This window comes from Pseudochaenichthys georgianus, chromosome 14, assembly GCF_902827115.2.
Source record: "Pseudochaenichthys georgianus chromosome 14, fPseGeo1.2, whole genome shotgun sequence".
In the NCBI taxonomy this organism is placed as follows: domain Eukaryota; kingdom Metazoa; phylum Chordata; class Actinopteri; order Perciformes; family Channichthyidae; genus Pseudochaenichthys; species Pseudochaenichthys georgianus.
In genome coordinates, this window is record NC_047516.1 from 15,056,369 (window position 1) to 15,073,725 (window position 17,357).

General features: G+C 39.7%; 2 protein-coding genes across 2 annotated transcripts; one reads left to right on the top strand and one right to left on the bottom strand.

The window, feature by feature from the left end:
* Positions 1-954: 954 nt before the first annotated feature.
* Positions 955-7,323, top strand: il12bb (interleukin 12B, b). Its single transcript, XM_034099612.2, has 9 exons — positions 955-1,035; positions 3,295-3,388; positions 3,501-3,602; positions 4,255-4,434; positions 5,147-5,252; positions 5,372-5,541; positions 6,499-6,659; positions 6,777-6,895; positions 7,027-7,323. Exons 2-9 carry the CDS (start codon positions 3,295-3,297, stop codon positions 7,055-7,057), a joined length of 963 nt encoding a protein of 320 aa, XP_033955503.1. The 5' UTR covers positions 955-1,035; the 3' UTR covers positions 7,058-7,323.
* Positions 7,324-7,476: 153 nt separating this feature from the next.
* Positions 7,477-13,144, bottom strand: ublcp1 (ubiquitin-like domain containing CTD phosphatase 1). Its single transcript, XM_034099454.2, has 11 exons — positions 13,017-13,144; positions 12,418-12,694; positions 11,971-12,062; positions 11,184-11,269; positions 10,961-11,076; positions 10,520-10,618; positions 10,191-10,228; positions 9,768-9,866; positions 9,499-9,615; positions 9,273-9,400; positions 7,477-9,104 (listed from the first exon to the last, which is right to left on the bottom strand). Exons 2-11 carry the CDS (start codon positions 12,569-12,571, stop codon positions 9,077-9,079), a joined length of 957 nt encoding a protein of 318 aa, XP_033955345.1. The 5' UTR covers positions 12,572-12,694; positions 13,017-13,144; the 3' UTR covers positions 7,477-9,076.
* Between the last annotated feature and the right edge of the window lie 4,213 nt (positions 13,145-17,357).

Sequence of the window (17,357 nt, forward strand, 5' to 3'; positions counted from 1 at the left end):
AACATACTAGTACAAATGAATCTATGAATACAAAGGACATGTTGTTGAAACCACAAACGCTGAGCATAAGTCTTCTATTACCTTTTTTAACAAGCACACAGCTAAGTTGAATCTCTAGAACTATAAATACATTAGAGGTGTACTTCTAGGAAATGGTCTGCTGCAGAGATACCTTCAGTGGCGTAGTAAAATGTTAGTGGTTAAGACCGAAGCTGAATGAAAAATCCTCTATATCACTCTGTACACATCACTTGGTTTTCTATATAGGCAAAGAAACATTTTGTTCTCAAACCTTATCTAAATTGCCCTCTTGTGATGTTTATTAAACCGTTTTCATCTTTATTTCATCCGAGTGTTTCCATTCTCTTTTCCACTTGAATGTAGGTTTTATCCGTCCAACTTTTTCTTTCTTGTTGCTGTTCCTGAGAACTCTGATGACCATTTTTCCAAGGTACCTGTTTGAGCCGCCCCACTGTCATGTGCACATTCTAGAGCTTTTCCAGTTCCCTTTCTTAGAGGTTTCTGTCTCTTGGGTTGTTCATGACTTCCTCCACAATGGATTTTGTGGCTGCAAAACCATGCACACAATTTCTCATGGGAATATGTTTTTTAATGAATTGGATTTACTGCATCTTTCTCATGATTGCCTAAATCACGAGATGGAAAACAGTGTGATGGGTGAAGAAATATCATGACATGTTATTTTGCTTCATAATTATTTAAACTGATCCTTTTCCAAATGATGGACAAGGATCTAACATGATCAGCTCTGGTATTTACACACACACACACACACACACACACACACACACACACACACACACACACACACACACACACACACACACACGCATACACATCTTTGTGAGAGAGTTCCTCTTGGGGGTTTTCAAATCGTTCAACCTCGTTCTGCTTCTGTCCGTATAAATACAGCCACAGCATGAGGAGTTGATTCAGACAAACTGAACCTTCCTCTCTGGCATCCTCATCAGATCAGATTGAAGGGAAAGTTTTGGGTCAAGTCCAGTTGTCAAGGTAAGTTCTCATGTACTTATTTCTGTTATCTATGTTAGTTTCTTGTACATGTATTATGTATGTATTCTGAGATTAACACCTGTTTCACACATTAGCATTTTACTCTTTAGAAAGAAATTGCCAGATTCTTAATAATTCAGACAATATCTACAAGGCACACCTTAAACACTCAATGGGAACACAACATCATTAACGACACTGGAAAACGTTGACTCTAATTAAATGTATTATGTCAACAGATTTCACATAACTGTATTAGGTTTGTTGAAAGCAATAATATTAAATTGAACCTATTAAATGTAACATTACTGCGTGCAACTATCCTAATACACTTATGTGAAATTCGTTGACAAAATACATTTAATTAGAGTCAACCTTTCCGTTTATTCCGTGTAGTTACTTGCAGTGCAAATATTGAAATTACTTAAAGGCATTTTAGAGTTACCAGTTAATTAATAACTGTACTCGCTAGTATCTTTTCATCAGCATCCTAAATATTAAAATAAAAACTAAAACAGCTTGAGGTCACAAGCAGTCACTGTTTCTACAATGATCTGATGACTAAAAAAGACTCAACAGTTTTCATTGACAAAAAGTAGACTAAAATAATTAGTTTTCTTTGACTAAAATACGACTAAAATGCTCAGACTTTTAGTCGACTAAATCTTGACTAAAATGTTTACTGTTTTAGTCGACTAAAATAAGACTAAAATGCTCAGACTTTTAGTCGACTAAAACTTGACTAAATAAAAACAGGATGAAGGTGACTAAATATGACTAAAACTAAAAAGAACATTTCACACAGGACTAAGACTAAAAGTAAATTAAAAAATAGCTGACGAAATTAACACTATTTCAAAGTGGGTCCATTTGAATTGTATTTGTTTTCCTTCAAATGTGCAGAGGACTCCCCAAGTGCTGTGTTTAATTTATTTTAAAGTAGGCCTGTGTATTTTTTTTTAATTCTCCTTATAGGAGTTCTTTGTTTCTTATTAGAGGTTAACAGTTTTATGTAATGTAATAAATAATAAATGCAAAAAAACTGTATTTTTTTTGTCTATGATATAACAATAAATACAACTTTAGAAGCTGCAATTGTTGCCAATTCAGCATGGGCTTTCCTGTTTCCCCCGGAGGTCGCCTCTAGATATTGCTCAAATATCCCAACAATGTATAGCTGGTTGAAAATCAGCAAAGTGATTGAACCACAAACCCCGTTATTAATATATGACCCACTCTACCTCTTTGGTCCCCAAAGAAACGTTGACTTTGAAGCAGACAATGATCCATAAAATGTATGATTGGCCAATCTACTTTAAAACTCTATCAAAGTTCTACAGGATGAGAATTCCTATGGTTTGTTTGTTTAAAATGCAGAGATATTTGGGGTCATAAACCAAAAAGCAATTTCTGTGGCTCTCTTCTTATGTGCACTCACAGAGGCCGCTGACAGGATTGCTAAATCTTTGATCTGAGCACCACAACAAAGCAACACTAGCAGTGCGTCTTTTAACTCAAGCCCAAAATGGTACGACAAATATAAAAAATGCAATTGAAATTTGGTGCCATCTGCTGTTGGATGGCTTGATGAAATGTCCTCATGAAGAGAGACTGAAGCAAGGGAAATATCCAATTTGGTTATATGTGCAAGGCCATTTTGAGTTACTATGACAGTGATACAAAACCCGCAAACAAAAATTCCTAGCAGAAATATTAAATGCTGGCAATTGCTCTTACTGTAAAAGGTCCGGAGAGAGTCTGGTGGTTGAGTGTGGTCTCATGCTATGCTATGTGGGAGAGAAATACTGTATAGTCTGTATTTCATAGTAGCTAACCATTGTATATAGTTTGTGTTTAACTGGCCATCCATTCCCATATTTCGTTTTAAGGTATCACAAGGTAAACCAGTTTAGCACCACTGCTTTGTTGGAATTTCCTTTTTGGGAAACCAAATACATTTTCTCTTCACACATATATATTGTACTTTGTAACAATTAATTAACTTTGTAACTTAATTTCACTTTAGTTGTATAATTAGAATATAAACATATTAGAAACTATGAAAACAACCTTTATTATAGTTCTAGGTGAAATCATATTTTTTAACCTGGTGGTGAAAAACAGTTTGTTATCAAAACCAGCTGAGCAGTTGAGGTTCAAGCAAATACATTTTCCTCTGTTCAGGTACATCTCCCAAACAGAGGTGATAAAACACTTTTAGAAGTTTGATTCCACTTACCTTATTACATTTTCTTCCAGATGCGTGCACTGTTCCTCGTGGTCCTGTACGCTGGTCTTTGCTACGCCAGCTCTGACAGTAACCAAGGCGAAGTAGAGACTCTGATGGATAATGGTTGGTAACTCCTCCTTTCTCTACTGACTATTAATCTTCCTCTCCATTTTTCTCTTTGCCTTTCATACAGTAAATGTTGATCCAAACCTGTGTGTGTCTTTGATTGAACTAGTTCTGGTGCTGAAGAGGTCTAAAGGTGTGAGCAGGGAGGTGAACGTTACTGTGAGCTGTGGAGGAGCTTATGAAAACCAAGCTGTGGTTTGGAAGAAAGACGGTAAAACAACTTTTACTACTTTTAGTTATACTTCTACAAAGACTGATACTTTTAAAGGTCACCTAATATGCAAAACATGTGTCCCCTCTGTGTAAAGAGATTCTGAAAGGTTCAGGAAAAAAATGTTGCTCACTTTCTGTCCTGATCCATTTATATAAAAACCTGTCTGAAAATGAGCTGATCAGATTTTGGCCACTCTATGATGTCATAACGATTTTTTGGCTTGTGTAACCATTAGCCAATCAGCAACCAAGGTAACACCCCCCACCTTATCACCTGAATCTCCTCCTAGAGCACCATTGTGTTATTTTTAACCAAATATGTGGGGTGTGGGGAGTGGCTCCTTATTTTCATCTAAAGTAACAGACACAGAATCAGCCCTTTTGAAACAGGGCTGAAACAGAGGGGATTATGGGATGCTACACAATGCACGATCTGTTTGGTATTTCAGCCAAACAGTTCAGAGACATGTTTTGTATATATCCAAGACCTATAATATATTGATACAAAAGAGCATAAAAGGAGACCTTTAAGAGAGATTACAGGACATTTTCTATTAAAACAAGTATTTTTTCAGTCGAATAGCAATTTCATCTGTGTTTCTTTAAAGTAGTGAAGCATTAATGTACATTGACCTATGTCCTTGTTTTAGGTGAAATAGTGCCAGGTCTGCTGGGAAACGACATCAAGGTGCTGGTGAAGGAGTTGGCTGGAGGAAATTACTCATGTCACCTCGGCCAGAACGGAGAATACCTCAACCACACCGTGATCCTGGTCCAACTAGACCCAGAAAACAAGACTGTGATACTGGAAGAAAACCCCTCTGGAAAGGGTAAGATAAGACAGATGGAGTATGGCAGCAAGGAGAAAAACATTTAAAAAAACATAAAATAGACCGAGAAACAGTATGCATTTTATGTGAGATATTTTATGGATGTCAGCGAAGAGCTGAGATAAGAAGAGAATGCCAGAGGAAGAAAATATTATTATAAAACAAGCAACACAACAGACATTTACCTTGAGGAGTGGGGAACATGTCAAAACCAAGTGGATGAAAGGAGTAGCAGAGGGATGATGGGAAGGGAAAACAACTGACATGAAGAGGAAGAAACGAGCAAGACAGCAGTGTCGTTGTTACATTAATGTGGATACTTTGATCAAATTACTTCGGAATAAATTAACCAAACCAAAGTTGACACCCATCACCATATTGTCAGAGAAAACACCAAACGTGTTGCTCCTAGTCCACAAAAGTATTGTGTACTCCAGATAAAAATACCTTTTCCATTTGCTTGAACAAAATGTGAAATATAGTGAGGCGGCTGTTATGAAGCTGACAATCCTCTCCTCAGTTTGATGGCTTGTTCGCAGTCATACAATAAATGTCCTGAATTTAAGTTTGCAATGATTTAATGCATTTAATTTTATGCTGGGACCTTCAATATAAAGTGCTCTCAACGCAACACATAGAGATAAAGTCTTCACAATATTATTGAACACAAAGAGAGGGACTCAGAGTGCTAACTGTGTTTCTGTTCCTCCAGGTGAGATCCACTGTGAAGCAGCGAACTATAACGGCTCTTTCAACTGCTCCTGGACCAGAACGCAGTACAGAACCAACGCCGCCGTGCTCCTGGTGAAAGTAGAACGGTGAGGACGTCATAGCTCACACAACACTCATCCTAATGATCTGTGCTCATTTCAATCAGGAATAGGACATGTTACCTGTTTTAGATAGTATTGTTCCAACCAGTTTGTCTTCAATCTAGTAATTCAGAGAGGATTTCCTGTGAGCTGGATGCTAATGGATCAGAGATTCACTGCCATGAGAACCGCTGCCCATTCCAAGAGGAACAGAGCAGCATCTCCCTCACCATCTACATCCACAACTTCTCTCTCCTCGAGGCCTACGCCAGGAGTTTCTACCTGAGAGACATCGGTAAGTGATTGTATTTTGTGTCTTCTTATTGGGAGTAGCTTAATTAAACATGTCAGAATCAGTTGTATCACCAAGTAGGGTTACACATACTAGGAGTTTGCTTTGGTGTAAGCATACAGAGACACAGAAAGAAGAATACGTTACCTACAAAATTAATTATTCAAGCGAAGAAAAAAAAGCTAAGACTATTGCAACAAATGAAAAATAAAGACAATATTTACACAAAATATAGTTCTGTAGGAAACTGAGTGCAGTGAAATGTAATAAAATATGACAATACCATATTCAAAGTGGAGAGTTATGCTGCTTTAAAAAGAGGCAGCATGGAGCAGAAATGTTGTGAAGGATTAAGAATATTAAAAAGACTACATTTTTTGTAATATTTGCAACGTGATTTAAGTGGTTAAATTACTTTTAACTGTAAATGACTGTTATTAGGAATTATTTTTTTCACAAATTGCTTCTCTATTGTATTTAGCCATCTTTGGTTGCTCTGACGAATACAAATATAGGCCCGCTATTTATGCTTTTTATCATTGTTTTAGATCATTTTGTAGACCTGTGTTTAAGTTGGAAACATTTTAGTGGAGTTTTGTTTATTCTTAATTTAAAAGGGCTGCCATTTCTAAATGAATTCAATAGATCATATAATTATTTTTAGCTGGCATGTGACTTTTTTGTGTAATGTTTAGTTATAATTTTGTATCACATACATTGACAATTTGTTTTTAATCCAGAGTAGTTAAGACTGCTATTTCTACATATATTTAGTAAAACAAACTAGATTCCTCCCCACACTAGCTTCGCTGTAATTCAACTTCTTCCAAAGTAAAAAGTTGTTGGTAGTATACCCAAACTCCCCCGACGCTGCTTATTTTCTTCTGTTTTACCTACTGTTATAATCCTGCTTGTTTCACCCTTCTCCACCTCATTCCTCTCCCTCCTCACCCTTCATAGTGAGGCCTGAGACACTCCCTAACCTGCAGCTGGGGGATGAGAAGGTGTTCAGCTGGAGCTACCCCGAGTCCTGGGAGGTGCCCAGAACCTTTTTTGTCTTGGACTTCCAGGTCAAGATTGTCAAAAGATATCATACCTGTGACAGTGAAGAGATCATAATGGTAATCAAAACATGCACAATGTACATGAGACTATATTAAAGTCACACTAACCATATGCTGACTTGCAGTTAAACCACAATTCATTCTCTTGAATGTGTCCTTTCTTCTTTTGTGCAGCTTAACACAACTCAGGACACCAATTATCAGGTCAAGGTCAAAAGCAATAAGTTTGTTTTCTGCGTGCGAGCTCGGGACAAATACACCGAAGGCCAATTTAGCCCCTGGAGCCAATGCAAGTAAGTATGACTATTACCATCGGGAGTAAGAACTGTTTTAGTCATTTATGGGTGGGATTATGTTTTATCCAAATGATACAAAATCATGCCACCAACATGGATCTGATCTTTAATGTTTCTTCTGTCTACAGAATGGATAAAGGAAACAGTGACTGCTCTTGAACCAGACCAAAGCCATAAAGTATGCAAGAAGACAAGGACGCAAGAAAATATGTTTCTATCTCTATTTTCCAATTGTTTTAAAGCTACTCACAACAGAGTGGTGCTGTGCTTTTGGAGTGAATGTATACCTGTACAGTATTTATTGGTACTCACTCTATTTGTCTTAATGGAACTTCATATGTGGATACAATTATTATTTGTAACACAAGTGAATCAATTGATCTTACCACTTTTTAACTCTTATTTATAACTATCATTGTAGAATTGTTTCTAAAATGTCTCTTCATAACATTTCATAATAAACTGATGAACATTAATATACTGCACTTTTTGATTATTTGTTGTACAAATGCAGTGGTATTTCCTGTCAATACTCTACTATTTTAAGTGATTTAAGGAACGATAAACAACACAGTCCATTTAAGTACAAAAAAAAGGTTTATTGTCATATTTACAGCCACGATGTCAGGGATGTGATGAGGAAAACATAAAAAGACAGATCTCAAGGAATCGTGTCATGAAATGAAAAAAGGAGTTAAATGTCCAAGAGAGCTGTAAACTTGACAAAATCTGAAAATAAATCACATCCCTGATGTTTCCAAGAGCTTCAGGTGCTACTTGATCATAAAGATGGGCACACTTTCCCTTTCTCTTCTTCATCCATAACTTAAAATCCACTTTGACAATAAGTGCAGACACAATTAATTTCAATAATGAAGCAGCTACCAGTATCAGTTTCTTGCATTCCGAGCACCTTGTCCTCATTTTGTTAATCAACATATGAAGTAACCTCACAAATATGTATTAAAGAATTGTGCATGAAATAAAAATAGAGCCAATCCTTTGCACGTAACAGAGCTGGCATGTAACAATGGGCAAAGCACACACCCCCGTCCACCCGTCCCCCCCAGCCCACAGGCCTGGGTCCACTGACCCCTGCATACAAGATTTCCCTCACAACATGCATGACAGCCAATTTCTCTGATAGTATTTTCGATACAACCGGTCTCAATCTCAAGGCTGTTAATGCCTCAGTAACATTGAGGATTATTGCATATTATTTCATAAATCAAATTGTGTTGTAGCATAAGTTTGACCCTTACTCTCAATACCGTCAGATTTACCATGCCAGATAGAAAATACAGTAAATGTCCCATTTGTTAAATCTTTCTCGTTGAACTAACATTTATTATTTTTCATTTTGCATTCATTTTGCATTATTGTGTTTTCCGATGGCTAATCTCAGTCAATTTTGTACAGGGGTGTGGGAAAGAACTTATTGACTTTAACCCTGGTGAAATTATATTTGCATCTGTGTTTTCTTGCTTGGTGTAGCAGAAATGATTAATAGTCAGAGCAAAGTTAGCTTTTGAGTGAAAGCCAAGCAACTTCACATTACCTGTAAAGAGAAATGGCTGTAAACCAATCCATCCATCCTGAAGGCCAAGCAGATTCAAATAAGATGTATTTTAGACTCCTGACTGAAGTAGGCAGGTAGCATTTTATTGGTCACAGTTGCATGTTGCCTCAAACATAAGGGTAGTTTGTTTAGCCCACACATTGTATTTTATGATCACTAAACGGACGTGTGGTAACTGCAGTTATTATTGTAACAAATGCAAAAAACAATTCCAAGATTCTGGCCAGAACATGCAAATATCCAAATTGGGAAGCCCATCTCAGACCTGAGCTGTTGAGCGTTGGTGGCTGCAGGGTTAGTGTTGGATTGGATTGAAGTAAAGTTTGTGTGTGTGTGTGTGTGTGTGTGTGTGTGTGTGTGTGTGTGTGTGTGTGTGTGTGTGTGTGTGTGTGTGTGTGTGTGTGTGTGTGTGTGTGTGTGTGTGTGTGTGTGTGTGTGTGTGTGTGTGTGTGTGCGCGTGTGTGCACGCGTGTGTGTGTGTGTGTGTGTGTGTGTGCACGCGTGTGTGTGTGTGTGTGCGTGTGTGTGTGTGTGTAAGAGAACTGGATGATGCGATGGTAGCGTCCATCTCAAGTCTTTGCCCAGGATGCCGTCCCATTTCAGTGGTGCTGTCTCTTAGATAGGTACCTACACACATACACACACAAACATGTTAAAGTAAACATAACACTTGGATGGAGGTCTTGGATGTACACTATGTAGGCATTTTTACCATTTACCTAGCATATTTGTTTTCATTGTATAAGGAATTTCTAACAGGTGCTTCGAGCATTTGAAGTTCCAATGTGTTCTTACCTCTCCCAGTGTTTGTGGTTGAGTCCACTGAAGTCCTCGAGCTTGGCGATTTCTTTGAGGTATTGAGCCAGTTTATAGAGCTCCCTGTCCTTCTCTCTGTTAAGGTGGGCCTTCATGAAGGGTCGGATCTAACACACACACACACACACACAAACAAACAATGACATTCAGCCAAATATGGGCATAATGTACGTGTCAAACAATGACGATAATGCTGACCGCCTACCTTTAGTCCGTTCTGTGGGTTCATGAGGAAGTTTCGTCCAATGTCGTCAAACATGATGGTGTTCTTCCTGTTGTAAAACTCTCCATACTTCCCCCATATCACGCCCAGGGGCTTCACCTGGATTTGTGGATACAGCACAAATGAAGGCTCAATCCCTAATTGAGCAAAACAGCTAAATATAAACGCTTTCTTGTGCTGTGAACAATAACTTTGTATAAGGAATATGTGAAACTGCAGCGAAACAAACATGTTATAGTGTGTGTACCAACCTCAACAACCCCTCTCTTAGGGGTATGTACCGTGATCATCGCTGCACTGTCCAACATGAATGTAATCTTGTAGTTAGGGTTGTCTGTTACTCCCAGCTCCTACACACACACACACACACACACACACACACACACACACACACACACACACACACACACACACACACACACACACACACACACACACACACACACACACACACACACACACACACACACACACACACACACACACACACACACACACACACACACACACACACACACACACACACACACACCAGTGTTATGTCCTCTTCCACTCTTAACCCAAAAAACTGTGGGTTGAATTGATTAACACTGCCACCTTTTGGCAGAAAAGGGTACAGTACAGTAATGGCAGTAGTAATGTAGCTTGAGCACAAACACAAGTGGTATACTTACTTTCATTTTGGCATCAATCCACTTCATACTTGTAGCAGCTGAGAAGAGAAAGCACATATTTAAGATGTATTTATAGCAAGTAGATATTTTGGGGCAAGAGCACACACAGGAAATCAAAAAGAACAACTGGCCAAAAGATTCTGTGCAAAAAACTGAGGTAGTGTTGTACTGATGGCATTCAGTGGCAAGAACAACTGTACTGTCCAATAAACAAAGTAAAAAGTAAACTATTTAAGAAACTGCGGTAGAGTATTTTTGCAGCCATACATATGTTAACTAGAGCCTCCTTCAAAAAAGGAAGAAAAGCTAAAACAAAAGGAGATACATACACCAGATGACAATGTCATAGTCCTCGTAGGCTGACGTCAGAAACTCGTGAAGGTACGGTCTCATCAGCTCCTGACCCGTTTCTGCACACGACTTGTGATCTGAACACGCAAAAATAGGCAGACATGAATACATGGTGTTCAGATTAAACGAGCAACTACACAAACAGTGATGGCATTATACATTTGAAAGTGTCCTGATATATTGACTTCCATTACAAAATAAAGATTTTGTATCAATATGTAAAAAATGTGTTCATACAAGTTTCCACCTGATGAGCCTCTTGCAGATGTAACCCATATTAAATTAGTCAGAAGAAGAAACATTGCAGACGCAGTGTTAAAGTTCTTACTATTAGCATGCTATAATTAGACAAGCCATACAGTCAGGTGTTTATCAATCATATCGTAAAAAAGACAAGTGTCTGTGCCCCTGTAACGCACCGAACAGTGTATAGTCCACATCCAGGACCAGAAGCCCCTTGCCTTCTCTCGGAGGGTTCATTTCCTCCACCTTGTAGTCTTTCACTCTGCGGGCGATCTTAGCCAGGTTCTCCTCTCTGCAGCCACGGAACAACATTGGTTTCTCAGAAATATTTCCTTACGCTTTCTCAAAAGTTAAATCTTGCTTCTTTACAGACATAGAATTCCCATTAGAATAGCTCACCTGTTCTCCACTTCAATTACCTCCTCCTCGATGTCAAAGTCATTGACCACGTCATCGTTCTCCGGGGGAGGGGCTAAAACCTCTTCCTGCACAAAACAGAAAACATTTTAAAGTGTACCAGTCAGCCAAGGGGAGCCTAGACACAACTAGGCATGGGACGATTTAAACCTTTCATATCAAGTTAACTCGGGCCAAAATCCATGCGTTCGCGAAACATAATGGAGAAACCTTACTTTATGTTTTGTTAAAACATTTTGAAATAAGTATTCATCAAAAATATGGAACTCATCCTTAAGTGAAATCAAACCAGCTTAAATAAGACAATTACAAATAATAAGCTCCCCATCATAAAACAATTAAATAAATGTATTAAATGTTGTATTACCCACATAATGTAATGTAATCTAATAATAGTCCTCTATCTTCGTTTTTTTTTTAACAGGCCCTATTTTTCACTTTAATAGCAAGCTAGACAGCTTTCATAAGTCACATATGTGTCATGATTATCCCAACTATAAAAAATGTACCACAATCAATATTGTTGAATTTAAGCACGGTCTGCAATAGCAGGATCATCATCCATCACACCACTTATTGACCATTAGATTAAAGCTAGATGGTGACCATAACTATTAACTAACAAGTACGAAAAAATGCTCTCTCAATGACTATCAGGTTTGGTTAAACTCCAAGATAGTTGTTCTCTTAGGGACACAGCCTGTTGATTGGGAAACTAGTAATATGTATGTGTATAGTCAGTGAACTTCTCGTTCACACTGCCACCTACCAGGCTCTCCTCTCTGGTACCCATCATCATAATCTTAGTGTTAGGCTTCAGCTTCAGAGAGCCCAGCTTCACCTCATCTTCTGCAGGTTTACCTGAAGCAGGAATGAAAGAGAGAAAGAACAGAAGGAGAAAAGGGAGATTCATTTAGCTTTTTAAAAAAACACAAATAAACTAAATAGAATGTATAAACTACAGACAGTTGGAGAACTTTGACACTCAAGCAGTTAACAGACTCAGAAATTGGTTTGTAAAACATCAGCTTATGCTACGAATCTGGATCAACATAAAAAAGCCTTGGGAAACGTAGTGGTGGATTTGTTTGATCAGAAGCTGATATCATTTAGGTGAGATGTTTCTATATTCAACAATGATGGCACAACAGAAAATAAAATATTGTCCACTTGGTTTGGATATCGTATGGCAAAAATAACATTTGTGACCACTCACCTTTGACCTTAAGTCCTAGTAGTTTCTGTCTCTCCGGCAGAACCCCAGTCAGGCTCTTGATGGACTGCTTCAGGTCCATTACTGTGTCCTCCTCAGACAAAGAACTGATGGAGTACTCCTGACCTCCCCACTTTATGATCACTGATACTGACATGTCACTAACGGGCTCTTCACACACATACACACTCTGCAGTTGGAAGAATGCACGCGCGCATACGAGTGCACACCCTTTCAAGCTAAAATGCTTCCAGCTACAGTAACATACATGCACACGTACCTTACAGATAAAGGGGAAAGAAACAAGGAGAGGTGTCAGGATCCCACACTGTTGTTGGCTGTTGCTTGAGCAAAACGTAGAAAGTAGCTAATAATTAAAGACATAGAGCAAAATATGCCATCCTTATTGCAAAACATGTGTTGTTTTGGCTGGCTGATTCAAGAAACAACGGCCAAATGCCACCAGACACTTTGACAGTGTCTGCTGTTGATATTTTTAGCATGAGATGGCTAACAGTGACTAGCAACAATGTAAACACGCCAGGCAACTAGCCAACAAGCTAGCATTAGCTCACTAAGCTACAAGGTGTTGGTATCCTTACCTGGTAGGGCAAGCTAGCGTGTAATGCTGGACAAACACTGCCAAATTACTTCGGGAAGTTGAATGAATGAATCAAGTTTGCCGTTCAGTTTCATTCATCGAGCAGCGCACATCCTGGCGTCCCGAATTCTACCGGTAGTGACGTAGTAAAAAAAAACTTCGTTGCCATAGTGACCATGATTTAATGGATTCACGTAAAATAGTTTTTCAACACTTTGATTTCAAATGTAGGTCATCCAAAACAAAAATACCCTTAAATGTACCATTACATGCACCCTAATGTTATGCTTCATACATATTCTCTGATTGACTACAAATGTAAAACACAAGTAGCAATTCTAAAGTCCAAAATACTCTCTTGTAAATAAAAGTAATTAGGGAATGTTTATTAAAAGGGCTACTTAAATACAATTTAAAAACACATACCATGTCTTGTTACCAAGTGACTCCAAACTTATATCAGATATCAAAACTTTATTAAACACCTCCCTTTTCTATTGGATTTTAGCCCATCTTCTTCTACATGTTTACTGTAGGCCTATGTGAAAATGCAGCAGTTTTCAATTGTAAAGAGGATTGTCTAATAGCTTTTCGGGCATTCCTGTGGAGGTTGGGGACATTGAACCAGAGTGGGCGGTGTTCAAAGCCTCTATTGCCGAAGCCGCGGCCCCTCAAGGGGCGGTAACCCTCGAACCTCCTGGTGGACACCGGTGGTCAGGGAAGCCGTCCGACTGAAGAAGGAGGCCTTCAGGGATTTGTTATCCCGGGGGACTCCCGAGGCAGTTGCAAGGTACCGACAGGCCCGAAGGGCAGCAGCCTCAGCCGTGGCCGAGGCAAAGCAGCGGGTGTGGGAGCAGTGGCGGTTCTAGACCAATTTGACTGGGGGGGACCACTGGGGGGCCAGTTATTTTCTGAGGGGGGCACAATAAATGCAGGACGAAAAAGAGAACTAGACAGTATGAAGTAATTGGGCATAAGAAAACAATGCAATACAGTTATTGGTATTTGTTTCAGTACACTTATTTATTTCAGATATATCTAGTTATTACTGTTAGCTTCAGCTTAAGTTATAGTACTATTTTTGCACTAACACCATATGATATTTATATAAAAATAAAGGCAATGAACAGTTACATCTCTACTTTACATAAGGGTGTCTGCAAGACTGTTGTGTCCTTCCCAAAATCTCACATTACAGCAACAAAATCCTGCGGTTTTTGGCAAACCGATCAACAAGTTTACGCAACAAGAGTACCAGAAAATATACATTTTTAAATCCACAGAAAAGGATTTAATGTAAAAGTCTACAAATCTTAAATGTTGACTTTAAATGAAATAAAATACATGGATATAGATAGAAAACATAGATTTCAGATGTATTATTTCCCATAAGCACAGACACGTAGGCTATTTAACAAATATGAAGACTGAATACAGAATGCGCACTAATCAGTTTCGTCTATTCCGTCACATTTCTAATAAACGTGATATCTGGAAAACACACAGATTTACATATAAAAATAAAGGCAATGAACAGTTACATCTCTACTTTACATAAGGGTGTCTGCATCCCAGGCTGTAGTTTCCTTCCCAAAATGTCACATTACAGCAACAAAATCCTGCGGTCTTTGTGATTTTTGGCAAACCGATCAACAAATAAGTCAAGATTCAAAGCCTTTGATCTCCTTGACTCAATACTAAGCAGACCCAGATTGCTCAGTCTCTAATCAGTTATGGTGGATCTGAGAAAGGTTTTGACCAGCTTCAATGTAGCTACGCTCACAGGAAGCAGAACTGACTGGGATTGCGACTGATTTTGCAGAGTCTGAAGAGCTCAAAAAACACTTCTTTATAAGGCTCAATGAACTGAACAAACTCCACTGTACTATCAGGTCTCTGCATCCCAGTCTTTATTTTCCTATCTAAAATTCTGCTGAACTGATGTAGCTCATGCCCCAATTCCTCAATATTTGCATCATAGAACTGAGTAAATGAAAACAGAGTTGTCTCCTTCAGAAATGCATTACTTTTGGGGTTAAGAGCTTGGATGCTATTCATCATGTCACAGTTTTTGTTTTAAAACCGTCTATTAAGCTCATTGAGCATCTGATCAATGACAGGGTAGAAAAAGGCTGTACGAAACCCGTGTTTCTGTCTCCCTCTGTCCAACAGTAGTCAGTACGAAGCTTTCCGCAAGTTTAGAGCTCAGTCGTTTTTGTCGTTTTGCTGCTGGCTGTATTGCAGTATCACATTGCTCAGAAATGTTCAACACTTCATCCCACAAGTTATCAAAAGATGACATTCAATGTATGAACTAAAGATCCAACTAAATCCACAGCCTTTGAAAGGTCAAGGGATGAAGACTGTAACATGTCCGATAGAAATGTTGTTTCTGCTAACACTTTATGGAGTGTTACAAGATGCACAATGAATTCTAGATCCAACTGTGCCAGCAGACCACGTGCCTCAATAGATCTCTCACCATTGCGTTCTTTGGCTATGTCTTGTAGTACTCGCTTGAGGGCCGGTAATCTATCCATAATGTTAATGTTGCCATTATGCTACAATGATGGGGAGTTGTCTTTTCTCTTACTGTGCCACAGAACAACACAAACACTTGTATTTGTATTGTTATTATTTTTAAAGTAAAGTAACTTGTTACTTTTATAATTTAGTAACTAATAAAGTAACTTGTTACTTTTTTGAGAGCAGTAACTATAACTATTACTAGTTACTTTTTAAAAGTAACTTGACCAACTCTGGTAATAAATCATCATTTTTTCATTTTTTTCACTTTTCATTTTTAGGGGGGCCACAGGGGGGGTCAGAGGCCAGTGTTGGGGAGCCTGGGATGACGATCAGCACCTCCAAATCTGAGGCCATGGTTCTCAGCAGGAAACCGATGGACTGTCCACTCCAAGTAGTGAATGAGTCCTTACCCCAAGTGAAGGAGTTCAAGTATCTCGGGGTCTTGTTCTCGAGTGAGGGAACAATGGAGCGTGATGGGCCAGAGAATCGGAGCAGCGGGAGCGGTCCTGCAGTCGCTTTACCGCACCGTTGTGACGAAAAGAGAGCTGAGCCAGAAGGCAAAGCTCTCTGTCTACCGGGCCATTTTCGTTCCTACCCTCACCTATGGTCATGAAGGATGGGTCATGACCGAAAGAACGAGATTGCTGATACAAGCGGCCAAGATGGGTTTTCTCCGCAGGGTGGCTGGCGTCTCCCTTAGGGATAAGGTGAGAAGTTCAGTCATCTGGTGCGGCTTTCACACCAGCGCTTCACATGAGCGGGAGCTTTTCTGGTTCAGCTCCGGTTTCCCTTTTCAGCTCCCGCTCTGTTCACACCGCCCACTGGCGTCCCAGAGCTGCCCCTGCTGCGTCATGACGTCACCGTTTACATCGCTGATTTGCTCCCCAACGGCAGCCATTACGGCGCTCACAACAACAACAACAACAACTGTGTCGGGTCGATGATCGTGTTGCTTTTAATCACACGAAGCCAGAATAAATTGAATAACGACTTCTCCAACCTTATACTTTGCTCCAGAGTGCCGTGGTTCATTGTTTATTAATGTGTTTCTGCAGCATTTACCGACCGCTGCAGTATTGGCTGCTCTTACACGGGAGTTTATTCTCCCGTTAGCTCCCGGTTAGCTCACACTGCAGCGGCCGCTCTAAAGTATTCACTGTCCGACTCACACAAGCAGCTGATGCATATCCCCAGTTCCCCTTAGCCTAAGTGAATGTGTGTCAGTCTGAATTGACACTGTTTGGTATCACAACGCTGTTATGAAAGTTTCTCTGGTATACAACGGGTGATGTTAGCATAGCAACCGAAGCTAAACTGACTACTTGCATCCGATAGCTGCAATAATACAAAACAACACGTCTGCCTCTCTCCACAATGATCGATAACAGTGAACGGATGGTCAAAGTAAGGCACAAATAAACAGAATCACACGAAGCCTGGTTAGTGTTGCCTGACTTTATAAAGTGTGTTTATAGGCACTACTGCTTGTAGGCAGGCATAACAGTCGACCCATGTTCAGGGGAGGTGGGTTTAGTTTCCTGCACGCCTCGACGTAAGAGAGACGTAAGCGACGTCGCCTCTTAGCTCCAGAGCTCTTGCCTCTGGACCGACAATTTGTTGGAGCTGGAAATGAAGCGGATTCCGGAGCTAAGAGCCGGCGCCGCTGCGCTGTGAACAGGAAAACCCGGCGCTTTTCAGGCTCTAGCTCCGAGCCGGAGCTGAAAAGGCGCTGGTGTGAAAGGGGCATGGGAGGGACTCGGAGTTGAACCGCTCCTCCTTCGTGTCGAAAGGAGCCAGTTGAGATGGTTCGGGC